The 21,850-nt window shown below is 40.3% G+C and overlaps 1 protein-coding gene across 5 annotated transcripts in view; it reads left to right on the top strand.

The window, feature by feature from the left end:
* Positions 1-8,039: 8,039 nt before the first annotated feature.
* The window catches only part of yif1b (Yip1 interacting factor homolog B (S. cerevisiae)), a 31,797-nt gene continuing 17,986 nt past the window's right edge, over positions 8,040-21,850 (top strand). The window contains exons 1-4 of one of the 5 annotated variants that reach the window (XM_060923352.1): positions 8,040-8,106; positions 8,199-8,233; positions 13,296-13,516; positions 20,508-20,612. In XM_060923352.1, the coding sequence (XP_060779335.1) occupies positions 8,200-8,233; positions 13,296-13,516; positions 20,508-20,612 (360 nt within the window). In that variant the 5' untranslated portion in view covers positions 8,040-8,106; position 8,199. Of the gene's footprint in view, positions 8,243-13,010; positions 13,190-13,295; positions 13,517-20,507; positions 20,613-21,850 lie in introns of those variants that run through there. The other 4 variants (XM_060923350.1, XM_060923351.1, XM_060923349.1 and 1 more) reach the window with 4 other exon arrangements.

Genomic DNA, 21,850 nt, shown 5'->3' with positions numbered 1-21,850 from the left:
GGCGAAAGGCGGGGTACACCCTGGACAAGTCGCCAGGTCATCACAGGGCTATATATACACTACCGTTCAAAAGTTTGGGGTCACTTTGAAATTTCCTTATTTTTGAAAGAAAAGCACTGTTGGGTCATTCCGTGCCAACTCACCTAGGGGTCCCCAGGTCACCCCCTCAGATTTTGCTGGAAAAATTCCTAAATGTAGATCTATATGTTTCTACACTCTCTGCAAAGTATTAGCTTTCAATTCCTCGTAGTTTCCGAAAAACAGGCCTTTGAAATTTGACCCCCAAAAAGCTAAATTTGCAAAACGTGCTTTCTTCCAACTTCAGGAGCTTATAATTTTAAAATGGATTAAACCTGGAAGCCAATATTGCAGATATTTACTAAATGGCATCCATATTATTCAATTATGCCATCAGTTAGCCTCTGGGATGCTTATTTATCACTCTATAGGAAGCCAAAAATGGCTTTTCGACCAAAATGAGCGTGTAACTATATGTAGGGTGTAACTATAGGAGTTATTCTGGAAAAATGGATCAACTCAGACTTTTCTCCTCATAACACAGTAATTATATGGTCATTATCTGTTCATAGGTACATTTTTTCCAGGATAACACTGTTAGGTGATGAATTACAAAAGTTTTAACATAAGCCCATCTCTCCGAGGGCCCAAAAATAGCCTATTTTTGCCCCCCAGTTTGACCATGTGGCTAGGGGTTTAGGATCGTCATTTTTTTTCTAAATATTGTCTCTTATAGGATGTATCTACTGATCAAATTATTTTAATGAACACCCATGGCTTCATATTTAAATCAATTTTTATGTACACAAACTTTTTTTTATGATTATTCCATTTTTCTCATATTTATCAGCTTATAGGCCTGAAATGGAACTATCCTGGACAGAGGTACTACAGAGTTTTATAAGCTGCCATAAAACAGTTTAGATTGTTGTATCAGAATACCTCTAGAAAATGTTTATTTGAGTAGCATCTCATTTCTTTACTACATACAGATACACACATGTACACTCTATATAATATGCATGTATACAAAGACAAAGTCATTTTTACCACTTTTAGAAAACTCCTTAATGCCATTTTCATCTGTCCTGACTCTTAATATCTAGTATTAAAAGGTGCATAATGTTACATCTTAGAAAACAGATCTTGAACATGCTTAAAGTCATGCTGTGACAGTTGATACTGACGTCCTCCAGATTTTATGTCGGGGGCCTCAACCACACAAAGAATGTCCAGACAGACAGGCTGACTCTGCTGTCCCTAGACTGTCACTCCATCTGGTGGTGTATGCCATAACTAACATGACTTCAGTAAACTGTTAAAGTACTGTTGGACAGGTTTTTAAATAAAACTCCAAACATGTATGGATCATGATGAAAACAATATATTTATGAATAGCAAAAGTACCTAACATTATTACCAGTACTTTGAGTAGAATAATCAATGTTGTCACATAACCTCACTTAAGGACCTCTTCATAAATAATTACCAGTTTGGGCCAAATTACCATTTTCAGTTTCCCATAGATAGAAAACTAAGCATTCTTCAGGCATTCTCATTCCAGAATATGAAAATGTGTATGCCAGTTTATAGATATGTGCAGTATCACTTTTCTAAATAGTTCTGTTTCAGATTTATAAGGTCCTGAATATGACAAAACAGTGATTTATGAAAAAAACATTCATTTACATAAAAATTGATTTAAATATGAAGCCATAGGTGTTCGCTAAAATAACTTGGTCAGTTGATACTTATCACAGACACTTATTACAGTTGATCTTATAGGAGACAGTATCAAGAAAAAATTAGAAGATCCTAAACCCCTAGCCACATGGTCAAACTGGGGGGCAAAAATGGGCTATTTTTGGGCCCTCGGAGAGATGGGCTTATGTTAAAACTTTTGTAATTCATCACCTAACAGTGTTATCCTGGAAAAAATGTAGCTATGAACAGATAATGACCATATAATTACTGTGTTATGAGGAGAAAAGTCTGAGTTGATCCATTTTTCCAGAATGGCTCCTATAGTTACACCCTATTTTAGCTCATTTTGGCCGAATATAGAGTGATAAATAAGCATCCCAGAGGCTAACTGATGGCATAATTGAAAAATTTGGATGCCTTTTAGTAAATATCTGCAATATTGGCTTCCAGGTTTAATCCATTTTAAAATTATAAGCTCCTGAAGTTGGAAGAAAGCACGTTTTGCAAATTTAGCTTTTTGGGGGTCCAATTTCAAAGGCCTGTTTTTCGGAAACTATGAGAAATGGAAAGCTAATAATTTGCAGGGGTTGGAGAAACATATAGATCTACATGTAAGAATTTTTTCAGCAAAATCTGAGAGGGTGACCTGGGGAGTTTCCAGAAATTTAGGTGAGTTGGCACGGAATGACCCTGTTCTTTTCAATGAAGATCACTTTAAACTAATCAGAAATACACTCTATACATTGCTAATGTGGTAAATGACTATTCTAGCTAAATTCTACTAAATGTCTGGTTTTTGGTGCAATATCTACATAGGTGTATAGAGGCCCATTTCCAGCAACTATCCCTCCAGTGTTCTAATGGTACAATGTGTTTGCTCATTGCCTCAGAAGGCTAATGGATGATTAGAAAACCCTTGTACAATCATGTTAGCACAGCTGAAAACAGTTTAGCTCTTTAGAGAAGCTATAAAACTGACCTTCCTTTGAGCAGATTGAGTTTCTGGAGCATCACATTTGTGGGGTCGATTAAATGCTCAAAATGGCCAGAAAAATGTCTTGACTATATTTTCTATTCATTTTACAACTTATGGTGGTAAATAAAAGTGTGACTTTTCATGGAAAACACAAAATGGTCTGGGTGACCCCAAACTTTTGAACTGTAGTGTGTGTGTGTGTCATGGAAAACACAAAATGGTCTGGGTGACCCCAAACTTTTGAACTGTAGTGTGTGTGTGTGTGTGTGTGTGTGTATATATATATATATATATATATATATATATATATATATATATATATATATATATATATCGCCAGGTCATCACAGGGATATATGTGTGTGTGTGTGTGTGTGTGTGTGTGTGTGTGTGTGTATGTATATATGTGCATATATATATATATACACGTGCGTGTGTGTGTGTGCATTCGATCCACATTCACTGGATATGAGCAATCGTGTGCTCTGATTGGCTACTCTACGACTAGGATATCAACTCATATACCATGAGTAGAGAAAAACAAAATGGCGGCACGCATTAAGTCAGATATATCACTTTGTTATCAAGTATTTAAAAGAAACAGAAATAGATAAATAAAAGAATATATAGATTTAGGCACTGCCTAAAAGCAGAGCTCCCATCTGTTTCTGGGTTGTAGAATTTTCTTATATCATAGCCAGTCTCTTTTGTTTTATTTCTTTACTGGCTAGCACTGGCCACGAGGCGGGGTGTATGACTGGTAATTACTAACACTGGCCACTAGGTGGTGTGTATGACTAGTAATTACTAACACTGACCACTAGGCGGTGTGTATGAGTGGTAATTACTAACACTGACCACTAGGCGGTGTGTATGACTGGTGGTACACGTACATGGACAAACCACAAAAAATTGACTCGATGGGTTTACCATTTTTTCTTAGGTATGGTGCTCCGCTGGAGCTCCGCTAATATAGTCCCCCCCCCCCCCCCCCCCCCACCAAGATCTCCTGTTCCACACTCCAACTCAGTCGGTGGTGGTAATGCACCTTTAAAGGAGATATGCAGAACCTTTATTTTTAAATAGATTTCTGAGTGGATAGTATCTCCATCCTTGACTCTTGTATGCTGCATAAATGGGAATAAAAATATATATATTTTTGAGAGTTAAAATCGACCGCAAAGTTGGCATTCAAGCTGCCCCGCTGAGCCAGCCAGCCCTGAATGCGCGACATCACAGCAGGTACCGGTTTTAAGACCGAGGCCTTTGACAGCTATAGACCAAAGTCATATAAATAAAAATTTACGGTGACAGTAAGAAATACCGTTACCGACTTGCTCAACTAAGACTGATTTGACTTCATTGATTGTGGGCTGGCTCTCGTTAAAACAGGATAGGTGTTATAACTTGTGCAACATATGTACGGTACATGCATGCATTTTCACTGAAAATGTAAAAGGCTAATTAAATAATCAGATGAACTGAAACAATCACATTCTGAAGCAAATTAAATAATCTTATACCGGTAACTCAAATACACAATACAAGTTACATGTATTAATCTAAATGCAGGTAAACAACAAGTGTTGTTGTTTTTGTTGTTTTGTATCCAAATGAGAGTCACTTCTTACCCGTCTTTGTTCTCGCTTCTTGAAGGCCGATCTTGTAAAACAGTTATTCCACTCAATCTCATCATATATGGCTTATAGCCAACTTGGCACTACGCGCCTTGTCAGCGATCAGCTCATGTCCAACTCAATTTCATGGAATAACTGTTTTATATATATATATATATAGTATAGATTTCAAAACACTTATAAGAATATTATATGTGAGGGTATTTTTAAAGTTAATATTTCTGTTTCATTTTCAATGTTGTTGTGAAATCTAATATTAATACACAAATTTACAAAACAATGGTTGTCTGTGTCTATGTGTCGGCCCTGTGATGACCTGGCGACTTGTCCAGGGTGTACCCCGCCTTTCGCCCGTAGTCAGCTGGGATAGGCTCCAGCTTGCCTGCGACCCTGTAGAACAGGATAAAGCAGCTAGAGATAATGAGATGAGATGAAATTTACAAAACCACCTCCCAAATCATGCACAATTTTCAACAATTTGGGCAGGATCCAAAATTAAGTTCATCACCAGTGACAATCCGTAAAACATGCATTGTTATGGAAAACTATATGAACATATGAACAAACCAGACATGAACTACAGGTCAATGGTGCATCTGTATTATAAAGGGCCTTGACATGATATTAACTATGTCATCAAATATTTGTGGACACTTGACCAGCACACTCATATGTGGGTCTTTCCTGAACTGTTGCAACAAAGTAGGAGAGGAAGCAAACAAATTTGTGTCGAATGTTTTGTATGCTGTAGCATTGCAATTTCCCTTCACTGGAACTAAAAGGCCCAAACCTGTTCCAACACAACAATGCCCCTGTGTACAAAGCGAGGTCCATGAACTCAGGTTTGCCAAGATTGATCTGGAAGAACTCAAGTGTCCTGTACAGAGCCCTGACCTCAACGTCACTAAAGATCTTTGGGATGAACTGGAATGCTGACTGGACCCCAGGCCTCCTGGTCCAACAGCCTGAATTTACTCACACTCTTGTGTCTGAATGAACACAAATCCCTACAGCCACGCTCCAAAATCTAGTGTAAAGCCTTCCCAGAAGAGTGGAGGCTATTATACCTGCAAAGAGGGGTCTAAATCTGGAATGGGATGTTCAACAGACGTATATGAGTGTGACTGCCAGATGTCCACAAACCTTTGGCCATATACTGTAGTATTTGTATAATGCTGCCATCTTCTGTTTCTGACTACACCACAAACACACTCGCATGCAGTTAAGCAGAGCTGCAGGTCAGATAACTTGCTTTTACCCCCAATACACAGTTTGTTTAATGTTTATCTCAACCATTCTTAATGCTTAATAGTACTTTTCATTCATTTTTAAAGCATTTGGTCAGCAGGCAGTTGGTTAATGGTTGCTATCTATTATATTTGGGTGTTTATAATTATAAAACCTACAGTTGGTTTTAAATTGAATGAAAATAATGAGACTAAACTGATACATAAAAGACAGACTAAAATGCTGGACATTATTTGTTATTCTGGAAAAATTATATATATATATATATATATATATATATATATATATATATATATATATATATATATATATGGAATGTAAATAAGAACTTAATTATGAAAAGATTACTTGTGGAAACACTTTGAATAAAAGACTTGGAAATGCAAAGAGGAAGAGATTTTTCGAATCCGGACCTTCTTGCTGTGAGGCGACAACCACCACCATGCCGCCCACAGCCAGTCATGATTGATTTTAATCAAAGATTTTTGTTGTGGCAGCATGGTGCAGTGGTTAGCACTGTTGCCTCACAGGTTTGAACCTGCAGGTTGACTGGGACCCTTCTGTGTGGGTTTCCTCTAGGTCCTGTGGTTTCCTCCCACAGTCCAAAGACATGCAGGTTAGGTTAACTGGTGACTCTAAATTGACCGTAGGTGTGAATGGTTGTCTGTGTCTATGTGTCAGCCCTGTGATGACCTGGCGACTTGTCCAGGGTGTACCCCGCCTTTCACCCGTAGTCAGCTGGGATGGGCTCCAGCTTGCCTGCGACCCTGTAGAAGGATAAAGCGGCTAGAGATAATGAGATGAGATGAGTAAATAAGAACTTAATTATGAAAAGATTACTTGTGGAAACACTTTGAATAAAAGACTTGGAAATGCAAAGAGGAAGAGATTTTTCGAATCCGGACCTTCTTGCTGTGAGGCGACAACCACCACCATGCCGCCCACAGCCAGTCATGATTGATTTTAATCAAAGATTTTTGTTGTGGCAGCATGGTGCAGTGGTTAGCACTGTTGCCTCACAGGTTTGAACCTGCAGGTTGACTGGGACCCTTCTGTGTGGGTTTCCTCTAGGTCCTGTGGTTTCCTCCCACAGTCCAAAGACATGAGGATTAGGTCAACTCTAAATTGCCCATAGGTGTGAACATGAGTGTGAATGGTTGTCTGTCTCTCTGTGTTAGCCCGGCCATAGATTGGCTACCTGTCCAAGGTGTACCCTGCCTCTTGCCCAGTGTCAGCTGGGATTGGCTCCAGCTTACCCACAACCCGCAATGGATAAGTGGTATAGATAATGAATGGATGGAATTTTGTTGTAAATGGAAGATATTTGCCAAACCTACCGATTCACATGATTGTCTACTGATTTTGACAGGTGAATACCACCGACCAACTTTTGTTCTAAAAAAATACAGCATGACAAAATAATCAATGAACATGATTGGACTTGCTTTTCTGAACTCGCTTCACCTGTTTTCGGCACAAGGGTTAAAAGTATACAGCGTCAAATAGTCATATTAAGTGAAGCCGAGAGCCAGTGGAACGGTGTGATGATGTTGAACCTAAATTGTATCACTCTATCATGCCATAATTCCATTGGTTCTCATTATGGTTCTAGCCAATCAACAATGAGGTCACACATTATAACAAATTACACCAATATTTGTAAAAACCAAACACAGTCTAGTGATCGCAAGCAATGAAAACTCCAAAGAAAATAAAGATGCGCTCTGACAACAAGTTCAAGGCGACTTGGTCATCGGATCATCTAGCATCAAAGCATCAAGGTAAGGTAAGAAGCATGCATTTTGTTAAGTACATCAGTCTGATTTCTTGATCAATTTTCTTTAAATATGGCACTTAGAATACAGGAGAATGCACAATTTTGTACCGTTTTCCTCAAAATTTTATGTGGGGGCATGCTCCTGGACCCACCTAGAGGACTTTTACACTGTAAAGAAACATTACACTGCAATAAATTATGTGTCCGCTAGGGGGTGCGAATGGTGACAAGTTTTTGGTCAATAAAGCAGCAAATGACTTACGTGTCTGGAAAATGAAATAACTTATAATGTCAAAGGTTAGTTATAACAACACATCACAGCATCTGAACGGTTTTCAGGGGTATGACATCAGATTATTTTTTTTCACAAAAGTATTATTGGAAAGATGAAGCTCCATGAAACTTTCTAATCTTACATTACATTTCCAGTTCTTACATTTATATCTGCTGCATCAAGCCAATGAACTCAATCTCGCAAATCTGCCCTCTCTAACATGGCGGTTCCGTTGACGTGTCTCTAGGGTTCTCCTCATACGCATGCGCGATGATATTGGTCCCACCTATACCGTTAGCTGAGTAGTTTAGGATCGTGCGTTTATTGGTTATGATTTTTCTCTGACGCCCCTTTTTTGTGATTCTTCGCTCTACGATTGGCTATGTTAAAAAAGGGCGTAGTACGGGAAAGACAACGTCATTCGAGTGGAGAGGAAACGAAGAAGCCGGTATCTTTAGAGATGAAAATGAAAGTAATCTCACATTAAGTCGCTTTATGAAAATAGTGTTTTTAACGTTTACTAATTGCAGAGAGTTTAATAAATACATTTATTTATTTTGTAAGGATGGATTACACGAATCAGAGTGGGTTCAGACAGCGTAAGTTACGTACGTCATGTTATTTGTTGTGCTTTCTTTAGACAATATCAGGTTTTTTTTGCCCTTGTGAATAGCTAAAGCTATAATTATTCAAATTTAACTTTAGTAAATTTACTACACACGTATTTATATATACCATGAGTAATATTCGTGTTTATTCCAGCTGATAGTTTCTAATAATAGGCCCGGAAGCGTTATTAGTTATCTCGGTTTGGTTACGGTTCAATCCCAAATCTCTATCTTGCCCTTCTAAGTGCACTACGTTATCGGGTAGGAATTATTTGCCTTGACGCTCTTTCAGCAGGGCAGGACATTTCGAGCAGGAAATTTAGAGATTTGGGATTAGGCCTACTTTTTTATTTATTTATTTTTTAGCTTGCGTGCAGAGAAATGTGACACTTCCATGTTTAGCTAATGCTAACTTATTGAATCTGTTAGCTGGTTAAGGCTAATTAATATTGCAACTAAGCGCAATGTTACTTGTATGACGTAAAAACAAGCTAATTGTCTTGAATGTTTAGAAAAGCTAATATTCGGAACGCTGCTACTGGCTGGGTTAGTGTTAGTTCGTTCATTCTCGATTCTGATTGGTCAGCAGGTATTGGGTAGTTTTCTATGACAATGCTAATTTTTTTTTTTTTTAAGACAATGTTGTATTATGCTCTTGTTTCTTGTTAAAATGTTCTGTTATTACCCAGACAAATGAAACCAGGGAAAGCTTAGCACTAGTTTAAATTTCAACTACCCTGCAATACAGTCAAGCATTATTTATACATCATATGGCCAAAAGTTTGTGGACACCTGACAGCAACACTCATGCTCATGCCCTTTCTAAATTTAGTCCCCTTTTGCTCTTATAATAAGCTTTCCCAGATGAGTGGAGGTTTCCACTAGGTTTTGGAGTGCGGTTGTGTGGATTTGGGTTCATGATCATGGTGGTTGAAGAGGCCTCTGGTGCAGGCGGTGTTCAGTGGGGTTGAGGTCAGGGCTCTGGTGCAAGACACACTCAAGCTCTTCCCCACCAACCTTGGTAAACCATGGCCCTAGCTTGATGCACAGCTGCATTGTCGTGCTGGAACATGTCTAGTCTAGGTGAAAGGAAGTTATGATCCTACATCATACAAAGCCATCCTAGAGAATTTTGTCGGGGTGTAAGAATACACTCTGGTGTCGGTTTGATTTCATGATTTGATTCTAGCAAATTTTTAAAATGAATAATGAACAATGCATTTTTGTTTGGATAAAACTAAATGAATCAAAAAAGGTTACAAACAATGGTTTAATACTCATCCAGTGTTTCCCACAGACCAGGTAGCAATTTGTGGTGTTCCACTGTGCCGATGAGGGAATCGTGCGCGGTGGTGTCATGGCTGTCGGTGGAGTCGGTCATTGGGGTGTATGCAAAGTGTTTACAGCGGGCAGTGTTCAAACACACAGTATTTTTCTTCAGAGTCACCTGCTGGGACTATTTTAAAGCTACAAGAAGCATTTGAGATTATTCAGTTCAATCTAAATTCTTTTAAGTTCTTTAAGAGAAGGCAGCTAAAACAATTTTTACCAGAACCCTGCCTGGTTTCATTCCTCGACCCAACTTTAGTTTACGTTACAGGGCAGGCCATTAGTTTGCTGGACTTGATGTTGGTGGAAAACCTGTCTTTTAAATTTATGGAAATTACTCACCAAAATTGAAGTTTAGTTTTTAGTAAAAACTAAACTTCAATTTTGGTGAGTAATTTTGCACCGATTGCAATTTTTTGGGCCGATTCCGATTTCCCATGGAGTGTGACCTGCCGATACCGATTTTGGCCGATTCCGATTTCATTTTTTCAAACCACTTCACAGCACACACAAAGACTATTTTCTTTTTATCTTTTCTTTAATAGAACATTCTGCCAGATTTTCAGTAATAAATTTTCAACACCTCAAGGGTTGAAAACAAACAAAAAGACATTGTTCTTTGTAAAATCTTTCTTCATGTTTGGTATTAACATATTAATTCCTGAAATAGGAAATTCACACAAACATTTTTTCTTTTCCCATCCAATATCTGGCACAAAAACAACTTCCCCCTCATATATTATTTGCCTACTGCTATGGAACACACTTTCATAAGCCTATTTAGATCTGAAAACTTATGCCTTATAGAACAACCCATTTCTTCATTCAGTATCAAAATACAAAAATAATTTCCAGTCATACTTATACCATAGCCATTCTATCATTTTTGTCAAATGTGTATTTGTAGAGTAATTTCCAATGGAATCAAGTGCAACCAAGGTTGTAAAACAAACAAAAAGACATTTTTTTTCTCTCTCTCTCTTTGTACAAATCTAACTAGATGTTTGGTAATAGGCTAACGTATTAATTCCTGTAATGGGAAATTCACACAACCACAAACATTTTCTTCTTTTCACATCCAATATCTGGCACAAAAAAATCACTATATTTGGATATCCAAATATAGTGAATTTTTTTTTGTTGTTGTTAACGGCACGCGCGCTGACGCTGTTCTGCGCAAGTGCAACACAATCGCACTAGAAAGCATGTTCAAGCTGCCAGTGTAGCTGCAGTCTTTTTAGTTGTGAATTACGAGTATTTCCACTTTCATCTGTATGTGATACGCAAGTTTTGATTGGCAGAAAATTGGCATATTTTAATTTTGACCGGCCGATTGCCGGTCATGGCCGATCACGTGAAAATCGGCCGATTCCGATCACCAGCCGGTCAATCGGTGCATCTCTGGTTTTTACCTTAGTTTTTTGCCTTTTTGGTGGCAATCTTTCAATCATTCTTTAGTTGACATTCAAGGAATAAATTGCAAAAAACAAGCTGGAGGTTTTTATTTTAAATATTGAACTCAGCACTTACCTCAACCAATACTAAAATGAAATAAATAGTATAATGTAACAAAATAATAATAAAATATCATAATTAGATGTAAGGAAACCATTTAAGGTAACACCAAGGCAACTAACAATAATGAAAAAGCATTACCCTAATTGATGCAAAGCCTGCATGCCCTATCAGAACATTTAATTCTGCGTGGCTTCCTGAAAAAAACCCTCAAGTGCCCTATCGTAAGGGAAGTCATTGCTGAAGCGGGATAAACGGGATAATGCAACAAGGCCGGTTCCTCGCGTCAAGCTGCTACTGTATGCATCAGAATTGGTTGATAGCCTGACTCAGGGATGTCCATTTCCTGTAAGCCAAGAAGGCTATGATAAAGCTCATCACGAGCACGACTTAGGCTACCTTTTTAAAATAAGGGGTTGGAAGGCGAATCGGGAAGGCTGCGTTATTTTTAATTAGCCTAACAGGCCTACTTGCAGTCCGGGTATATGCGCAACAGCAGGCCTGTGTACATGCCTCTCTGTCTGTCTCTGTGTGTGCGCGCGTGAACGAGAAGAAAGAGCACTATGAATGAATGGAACGATACGCAATGGAAATTTTTTTTTTTTCAAAATCACGAGTCTGATTGTGTGGCGATAGGAATCCATTGTGTGGTGCTGCACCACACAATGGTCTATGTATGGGAAACCCTGTCATCTCATCTCGTTATCTCTAGCCGCTTTATCCTGTTCTACAGGGTCGCAGGCAAGCTGGAGCCTATCCCAGCTGTCTACGGGCGAAAGGCAGGGTACACCCTGGACAAGTCGCCAGGTCATCACAGGGCTGACACATAGAAACAGACAACCATTCACACCTACGGTCAATTTAGAGTCACCAGTTAACCTAACATGCATGTCTTTGGACTGTGGGGGAAACCGGAGCACCCGGAGGAAACCCACGCGGACACGGGGAGAACATGCAAACTCCACACAGAAAGGCCCTCGCCGGACCCGGGGTTCGAACCCAGGACCTTCTTGCTGTGAGGCGACAGCGCTAACCACTACACCACCGTGCCGCCCTGGTTTAATACTGTAAAACAAAATATACTATAGGTTCAAGATATTATTAATAAAAGATTCTCCCCCTAAAAATTTTGATTGAATGAATAAAAGTCTTTAACTTTGTGGGGGAGGGACCATCGCCTAATGATGAGCTCCGCAGCAGTGCCTGAGGCATCATAGTTAAGTTAGTTAACCGCATCCGACAGAAGCCGGTGACATGACAAAGTTCTTCTTCCAGCTCACCCTGTCCAACATAGCCGTATTAAGTTCTTTACCCCCAAGGACTTTCTTCAAAGTGATGTTTGGTTGCCCTACTCGTCTACGCACATTTGGGGTCCGTAGCAGAACTCTACTCACAGGTTCATTGTGTCTTGACACGTGCCCAGCTAAAGTGAGCCACTGGCACCTTATGGTGTCAGAAAGGCAAAGGTTTGACGACCTGTAAAATGCTTTGATTGTGATATGCGCCTTCTAGAAAACTTTCTCAGCATGTGAGTGTACGTATGTGCCGTCGATTCTCTTCATGAGAGTTTTTTGTTCGTGTCCATGACTCCGAACTGTAGAGGAGAATGGTCTCAACTGACGCCTTGAATAGCCTCATCTTCATTGCTTTCTTGATTGGAGAGACCCAGACTTTTGGAAGAGAGTTGAGCGCTCCCCCCATGCCTTTCCTATCCTGGTATCAACATTGTGCACTGTGCTTGTATACCTGCTTAGGTATCATGAGGCATTGTTTTAACTGAAAATAGAGCTTCAAAGTTGTCTAAAGTGTCAGACTTCTGCAACCTCCTTTTTTTTGGGGGGGAACACTGTAGGTTGCAGCAGCATGGGGCCGGTGTCATTTGAAAGCCAGCTTGAAGTGCTTGCTTTTTTTTAAACTGTTATCATGGTCATGTAAGTGTACAACTTGTAGTGTGAGTTGGTCATGGCAGTCTGGAGCTATCGGGCCCAAAGCACTCTGTATGTATGGGTGCAGTACTGTACTTCCATCTGTGTGGCATTGGTTCGGATACACATACGGTATGAGTGACTGAGGCTGCTTTCCAGATACTTTCCTGTTGGACAGGTTAATGTCCTACTTCATGTCCAGAATCCATTATTTCATACCTAATGTAATTAGCCGTTTGGGATTCAGCCTGTATCTCACACAGAGATGTGGGTTTTTGTTTCAGAAGGCAGGGTGAGGATGAGGGGTCCTGGCTCAGACTCTGGTGAACCCCGCCAGCTTTTCGATGACACCAGCGCTGGTCAACACAACTCTGGACCTGGCAGCATGGACAAAGCAGGGATGGACTACGCAGGACATGCCATCCTCTCAGAGCCTATGTCCAATTTCGCTATGGCCTATGGGAGCAGCCTCGCAAGCCAGGGCAAACAAATGATGGATAAAAATGTAAGTGGCTCTATTTGTTCTAATTTGGTTTTGTGTCTGGAAATGAACGCTTCCATGTGATGTTTGAAAAATCCAAGCAGGGTGGTGTTTTTATATCTGCCTTGATATAAAACGGTGCATAGATTCCTGTCTCTTGATGCCCATTTTCGGGGGTGTCAAAAGGCAGAAATGTGTTTTCAAAATGCTACAAAAGAAGAAACTAAAACTTTCCATGGGCCAGATAAATATAAAGTTTATTTTCTGCAAGTTTATACATATAAATCGTAGTTAATATTTTCATATCGAAGAATTATTTTCACATCCAGAAACTACCCAGAGTGCCTCAGTTCCCACACAGATGTACAGTGTCTTAGCTAAGGCTTCGTACTTATAACATGCAAGTGCGGATATTTATACTGAAATTAAAGCTATACAATACCACACCAGAAGTACAGTACATTAACCATTTAACCACTGTGGGGCAGCATGGTGGTGTAGTTAGCATGGTCACTTCACAGCACGAAGGTTCTGGGTTCAAGCCTAGTAGCTGACAAGGGCCTTTCTGTGTGGAGTTTGCATGTTCTCCCCATGTCTGCGTGGGTTTCCTCCAGGTGCTCCGGTTTCCCCGACAGTCCAAAGACATGTGGTTAGGTTAATATGGGATGGCCTTGGGCTGAGGTGCCCTTGAGCAAGGCACCTAATTCCCAACTGCTCCCCGGGCGCTGTTAGCATGGCTGCCCACTGCTCTGGGTATGTGTGTGTGCTCATTGCTCACGTGCATGTTAAATGCAGAGAGGAATTTCACAAGCGTGTGATGAATAAAGTTGTTCTTCTTAAACATGCACCAAATAAGCTCACCATGTAGTTGTGTTACAGAGCCAGGCAGCGTACTACAGAGGGTAACTGAGAAAGCCAAGTACGTGTAAATCTGGAGGGAAATTTCATACATATTTTGCAAGTATTTTACAGGAAACTGGTTAGTAATTTTATTAGTTGAGAGAAGGCATGTAAATTTTTTAAATTTACACAGATGAAACATCCCCCCCCCCCCCCCCCCCCCCCAAAAAAAAAAAAAAAAGCATTAGTGTGCCTTTGGCTGCAAATTCCATAGCCCCCTACTACCATTTTATTTTTAAGCCGACTACTTTGGATTTTCTGGAGAACCCTGGTTACTTCACCCAGCCACTAACGAAGCACAAAAGACAGAACTATGCCCCATGGAAAAAAAAAAAAGTCCCAGGGCAGCATACTCTGCCTGCTCCCACTCACATGAGTCAGACGCAATGTTCACATGACAAAGGCCCCATTGATTTCCATGGAAGCATATTGGATGCAGCAAGATGCTTTTATCACATTCATTCACTCATCTTCAGTAACTGCTTTATCCTTGTAAAGGTGGCTGTAGTTTTAATGACTTGCTTGTATTACATCGATTTTGGAAAATCTTGTAAATAAAACTGTCACAGGTACACTTCAAAAGTTTTAGAACACCCCCAATTTTTCCAGTTATTTATTGCAATTCAATTCGTTCAAATCCAGTTAATAGCTTGAAATGGTACAAAGGTAGGTGCTGAACTGTCAGAGGTTTAAAAAAAAAAAAGGTAAGGTTACCCAAAACTGAAAAATAATGTACATTTCAGAATTATACAAAAAGGCCTCTTTCAGGGAACATGCAATGGGTTAACAATTTAAAGCTGTTCTGCAGCAATGAAGGTTGATCAAGCCTTGAAAGCTGGTGCTACTAATTCCTATAGGTGTTCCAACTTTTCTTGATTGCTTACAACCCTCTCTGTCTGTATAAAAGCAGTGTTGGAACACACTGTGGTACCATACCCTCGTGAGTTTCAGTTGAACAGTATTGTACGGCAGAAAGTAGTGTTGCTACAAAAATGGTGAGGAAAAAGGCAATTAACAATGGAAGAGAGACAGACCATCATAATACTTAAAAATGTAGGTCTTTCCTACAGAGAAATTGCCAAGAAAGTCAAGGTGTCAGTGAGTACAGTTTTCTTCACCATCAAAAGGCACTCAGAAACTGGGGGGGAACTCTGACAGGACGAGGTCTGGCAGACCCAAAGCCATAACTGAATCGGAGGACAAATTTCTGAGAGTTAACAGCTTGTGTGATAGGTGGCTCACAGGACAACAGCTTAATAGTGGTCGTAGTAAGCAAGTCTCAGTTTCAACTGTGAAGAGAAGACTTCGAACTACAGGTTTGACAGGATGAGTTGCAGCAAGAAAGCCATTGCTAAGACGTCAGAATAAGACAAAGAGGCTTGCCTGGGCCATGAAACACCGCCATTGGACTACTGAAGACTGGAAGAAGGTATTATGGACTGATGAATCAAAATTTCAAATCTTCGGTTCATCATGCATGATCTTTGTATGCCATCAAGTAGGCGAAAGGATGGTTCCACAGTGTGTGACATCAACTGTCAAAGATGGAGGAGGAAGTGTGATGGTCTGGGGCTGTTTTGCTGGATCCAGGGTCGGTGACTTGTAAAGAGTAAGAGGCACCCTGAACCAAAACGGCTACCACAGCATTCTGCAGAGCCATGCAATACCCTCTGGTATGCGCCTAGTTGGTCAGGGGTTCATCCTACAACAAGATAATGACCCAAAACATAAGTCCAAGCTATGCCAGAACTATCTCAGGAAAAAAAAACAAGATGGTAAGCTTGAAAACATGGAGTGACCAGTACAGTCTCCAGACTTAAACCCCATCGAGCTGGTTTGGGATGAACTGGACAGAAGAGTGAAAGCAAAGCAACCTACAAGTGCCACACATTTATGGGAACTTCTGCAACAGATTTGGGAAGAACTTTCTGAAGAGTATTTGATTTCTATTGTAGAAAGAATGCCATGAGTGTGTTCAGCTGTTATATGCCAAAGGTGGCTACTTTGAGTCAAAAGTTTAGAATACATTTTGGTCTATAAATTGATTCCATGATTTCTTTTTAACTCCAATTGCTTATTTGTACTATGCTTTCATTTCAGAGTGCAATGAGACATTAAACTGAATAGTTTCCAATAAAAAACTGGAAAATTTGGGTGTTCTAAAACTTTTTTGACTGGTAGTGTATATACAGTTAGAAATAACACGATTGGTTAGAATTCCTTCAGGATTGGGCAGGAGTGGGATTTAAACTCCTCTGCACAACACATTAACTAATTAATTTTTAAAAAAACCATCACATTCGAGGGCGGCATGGTGATGTAGTGGTTAGCGCTGTCGCCTCACAGCAAGAAGGTCCGGGTTCGAGCCCCGTGGCCAGCAAGGGCCTTTCTGTGCGGAGTTTGCATGTTCTGCCCGTGTCCGCGTGGGTTTCCTCCGGGTGCTCCGGTTTCCCCCACAGTCCAAAGACATGCAGGTTAGGTTAACTGGTGATTCTAAATTGGCCGTAGGTGTGAATGTGAGTGTGAATGGTTGTCTGTGTCTATGTGTCAGCCCTGTGATGACCTGGCAACTTGTCCAGGGTGTACCCCGCCTTTCGCCCGTAGTCAGCTGGGATAGGCTGCAGCTTGCCTGCGACCCTGTAGAAGGATAAAGCGGCTAGAGATAATGAGATGAGATGAAACACTATAAATTACAAACATTTTATCAAAAACTCAGAAATGGCTCGGGTAGGAGAGGAGATGTAGGCTCCAGCTTGCCTGCGACCCTGTAGAACAGGATAAAGTGGCTAGAGATAATGAGATGAGACATCACATCCGGGTGTATGTCCATAATAGCGTTTATTTCTAGCAGAAAAGCAGTATCAGAGCACTGGGGAGTGCTTCGTCAGAAAGCACGCCTATGCTGCATGTCGATGTCATCACAGAAACATATCACCACTCAAGCTGCATTGTGATTGGTTGCTTGAAAAGGAACAGTAGTGATGACACCAGCTCTTTTCTGAAAAGTTCAGAAATATTCAACTTGAAGGGCTCGGAGAGACTGCAGAAAATGGCAGCGTGCTCTGAAGGGGGGAAGATGCTGGGTGCAGCACCTCTTTTTTTTTTTTTTTTTTTCCTCTCTCTAGGTGGCTCTATATGTATGTGCTTTCTTCACTGGGAGCAACTTAAAAAAAGACAGTGGTGCTCAGAAAAAAAGAAAAGAAATGCTGTATGCACACTGGCCCTTAATCATTAAAAAGCTGCCAGATTAATTTAAATTAATTCATAGATTTAATGGGGCGGCACGGTGGTGTAGTGGTTAGCGCTGTCGCCTCACAGCAAGAAGGTCCTGGGTTCGAGCCCCGGGGCCGGCGAGGGCCTTTCTGTGTGGAGTTTGCATGTTCTCCCCGTGTCCGCGTGGGTTTCCTCCGGGTACTCCGGTTTCCCCCACAGTCCAAAGACATGCAGGTTAGGTTAACTGGTGACTCTAAATTGACCGTAGGTGTGAATGTGAGTGTGAATGGTTGTCTGTGTCTATGTGTCAGCCCTGTGATGACCTGGCGACTTGTCCAGGGTGTACCCCGCCTTTCGCCCGTAGTCAGCTGGGATAGGCTCCAGCTTGCCTGCGACCCTGTAGAAGGATAAAGCGGCTAGAGATAATGAGATGAGATAGATTTAATGGTAAGTACTGCCACAAACAGCTAACATTAGAAGTATGTTATAAATGTGACGTGAAAGTCACTTTCTTCAAGTATGTAGTATATTAGTATATTTAATACATAATGGCTATATTTAATGGGCGGCATGGTGGTGTCGTGGTTAACACTGTTGACTCACAGCAAGAAGGTCCTGGGTTTGAGCCCAGCGGCCGGCGAGAGCCTTTCTGTGTGGAGTTTGCATGTTGTCCACGTGGGTTTCCTTCGGGTGCTCCGGTTTCCCCCACAGTCCAAAGACATGCAGGTTAGGCTAATTGGTGACTCTAAATTGACCGTAGGTGTGAATGTGAGTGTGAATGGTTGTCTGTGTTAGCCCTGCGATGACCTGGCGACTTGTCCAGGGTGTACCCCGCCTCTCGCCCATAGTCAGCTGGGATAGACTCCAGCTTGCTTGCGACCCTGTAGGACAGGATAAGCGGCTACAGATAATGGATGGATGGGCTATATTTAACATCAACTTTTAATTCTTCAAAGTCAACTTTTTCTTAACCCTGAGTGACGTTTTCCTTTTTTTTTTTTTTTAAGTTCCATTTCTCGGTTTATCTGTGGTTAATGCAAAAAATCCCCCAGCTCATTACTGAAAAATGAAACCGTGCTCTCTGTGGTCTCTATTCTAAAGACTGACTTTGATAATTGTATATGGGACTGTTTTAGGATTGCATCGTGGTATAGAAGCATGTTATGATCACACAAGTAGGGCCCCAAGTTGGATCAGGTACAGCAAGAAAAATAACTTGTGATTTTACACTCATTTTGAGTAATGTAATGTTGCTGATGCAGCAAAAAAAAAAAAACAACAATCATGGTTTTTCCCCAAAGCGTTTTAGCGTGTCGGGCCCGATACGCTTGCTCTGCCTGCTGATATGCTTAGTCGCTTTAGTTAAAATCCGATACGCTTAGATTTATACCGATACGTTAAAATTTCCTACCCACAAGTAACGAGATGCATAGGAGAGCAAATAACAGGTCCATTTACATATTGACTGATATTTGTGTCAAACAAGCGGCCTTTTTTCCCAATGTTTGTGTTGATTCTGTCAAAGTAATATGTCCGCATGGTATGATGTAAACAAACTAATCTGTTGGCTGTGTCAAGATCGCGTGTTCAAACCGTCCAATAAAAATATCGAAAGAAAACGTCAGACATCCCGGAAGTTTCCGATTCATTATAAGCGATCTCATTGGCTGCCGATGTTGTCCCCCACCAGATGGACAAAGCCGACTGATTTTAAATCGCAAAAGTTTAACCTAGTCTATTATCATTCATGAACGTGTTTATAAGTACATAATCTTTCTGCAAACTTAAATGTATGAATTAAGTTTTCTTTTCCTTTAAATGTTTTATCTTAATCTAGCCCATTTAATAAAGTGCAAAAATTTAAACTTTATAATATGCAGCTGCCTTACTTTTCTTTTCAGTGTATCTTAGTTACACATATATTACGGTAATTGCATCAGAAACATTCTAAACCATTACAGTTATAGTAATACAGCAACTTCTTTTTTCTTTCGATTACGTTCATTATGTCTTATATTAAATATAGTTTTGTTTTTTCTTTTTTATCAGACATCTAGTTTTTGGGTTTGTTTACCTGACATGTTTCGACGTACGACTGTCGTCTTCCTCAGAGTGTCACCGGATGTTATTGGTGATGCATCTTTTATCAATCAATCAGCTGATAAAAGATGCGTCACCAATAACATCCGGTGACACTCTGAGGAAGACGACAGTCGTACGTCGAAACATGTCAGGTAAACAAACCCAAAAACTAGATGTCTGATAAAAAAGAAAAAAAAAAAACTAATACAGCAACTTATTTTAAGGTGGCAGTTCTTAGGTTCAGATCCCTTTGTGATCAACAGGAGGTCATGATGATCAAGTCTCTTCATTGGATTGCATAAGCTGGAGCAAACCACTGTTCATGCACATTTTTGTTACAACGCTACTTGATCATAGATAATTAAGGAATCCCCGTAGATTTTCAATCTATCATATACCTCAGTAATCTATAACAAAACAGTTTAACTTGCATGTTGAACTTTAAGGTGAAATTTCAAATGTGTTTACATTAATACTATTTAGGTCAGAAATCATTGAAGCAATGTTAAAATCTATCCTATAATCATGGATCTAAAACCTCTCAGAGACCCTGAAAATGCACTTGAGAGCATCTATTTTCAAAAAAAAAAATTTTCCGGGGGGCATGCCCCCGAACCCCCCCTAGTTTCATTTCGCACCGTTGGCACTCAATTGTCTGTGTATTATCATGCCAGAATTTAGGGCTTTAATTTTTTTCTGGGGAAAACACTGACAATGCTTGTGTAATAGTACAGATGATGATGATGATGATAAAAAAATGTTAGACTTCATAATTATTTTTCAAATTGCTTGACATTTGAAACTCTCTCTAAATTCACAGCTTGACCGTTTTATCCCCATCTCTAAACTGAAATATTATTTTGCTGTGGACACCGTTTATGTTGGCAAGAAGCTGGGACTGCTGGTTTTCCCCTATATGCATGAGGTATGACTGTGTTCCTTCTGTGGTATGTACGGTAAACTTGCACACACTTACACCTGCAACCTGAGGGTCTATGTAAACCGAAATTCTCCGGATGTGAGCTGTACACAATGCTAACCTTGCCCTACTTCACACACAGGCACTTAGTTTGCTGCGTATTTGCTTTTTTTTTTTTTTTTTCTTTTTCCATGTTCGTGTAAGTTGAACAAATTTTAATAATTAGAATTTTTTTTAAAGATTTTTCTGTATTTTGACTATTTTTGACATTGTAGAACAATATTGAATTCATCAAAATTATGAAATAACATGTATGGAATTATGTGGTAAACAAAAAAAGTGGGGCGGCACGGTGGTGTAGTGGTTAGCGCTGTCGCCTCACAGCAAGAAGGTCCGGGTTCGAGCCCCATGGCCGGCGAGGGCCTTTCTGTACGGAGTTTACATGTTCTCCCCGTGTCCGTGTGGGTTTCCTCTGGGTGCGCCGGTTTCCCCCACAATCCAAAGACATGCAGGTTAGGTTAACTGGTGACTCTAAATTGACCGTAGATGTGAGTGTGAATGGTTGTCTGTGTCTATGCGTCAGCCCTGTGATGACCTGGCGACTTGTCCAGGGTGAACCCCGCCTTTCGCCTGTAGTCAGCTGGGATAGGCTCCAGCTTGCCTGCGACCCTGTAGAAGGATAAAGCGGCTAGAGATAATGAGATGAGACAAAAAAAGTGTTAAATTGTTTTATATTTTAGGTTCTTTAAAGTATTGAGCATTTTACCATGATGACGCTTTACAGACTTGGCATTATCTTAACCAGCTTCATGAGATCGTCACCTGGAATGCTTTTCAATTAACAGCTTTGCCTCGTCAAAAGTTAATTAGTGGACAGGTTTCTTGCCTTCTTAATGTGGTTGAGATCAAATGATAAATAAAAATAATACAGTAAATAGCTCTATTCCACACCACAACTGTAGTAATCCATATTATGTCAAGAACTGTTTAACTAAGTAAGGAGAAATGACATCCATCATTTACTTTATAATCTCATTGCTTCTGAGCCCAGAGAAGCAGACGGCACTTTTTGACACCGTTAACATAAGGTTTCCTTTTTCTATGGTCTTAAGTGGCATTTGTGGATGTAACTTCATATTGTAGCTTGACAAAGGTTTGCCAAAGTAACCCCAAGCCCATGTGGTTATATCAGTTATAGGTGAATGACAGTTCTTGATGTAGTGCCATCTGAGGGATCAAAGATC

The sequence above is a fragment of the Neoarius graeffei genome, chromosome 6 (assembly GCF_027579695.1).
Source record: "Neoarius graeffei isolate fNeoGra1 chromosome 6, fNeoGra1.pri, whole genome shotgun sequence".
Taxonomy (NCBI): domain Eukaryota; kingdom Metazoa; phylum Chordata; class Actinopteri; order Siluriformes; family Ariidae; genus Neoarius; species Neoarius graeffei.
The sequence above is the reverse complement of the archived record's forward strand: the minus strand, read 5'-3'. Positions and strand labels throughout refer to the sequence as shown.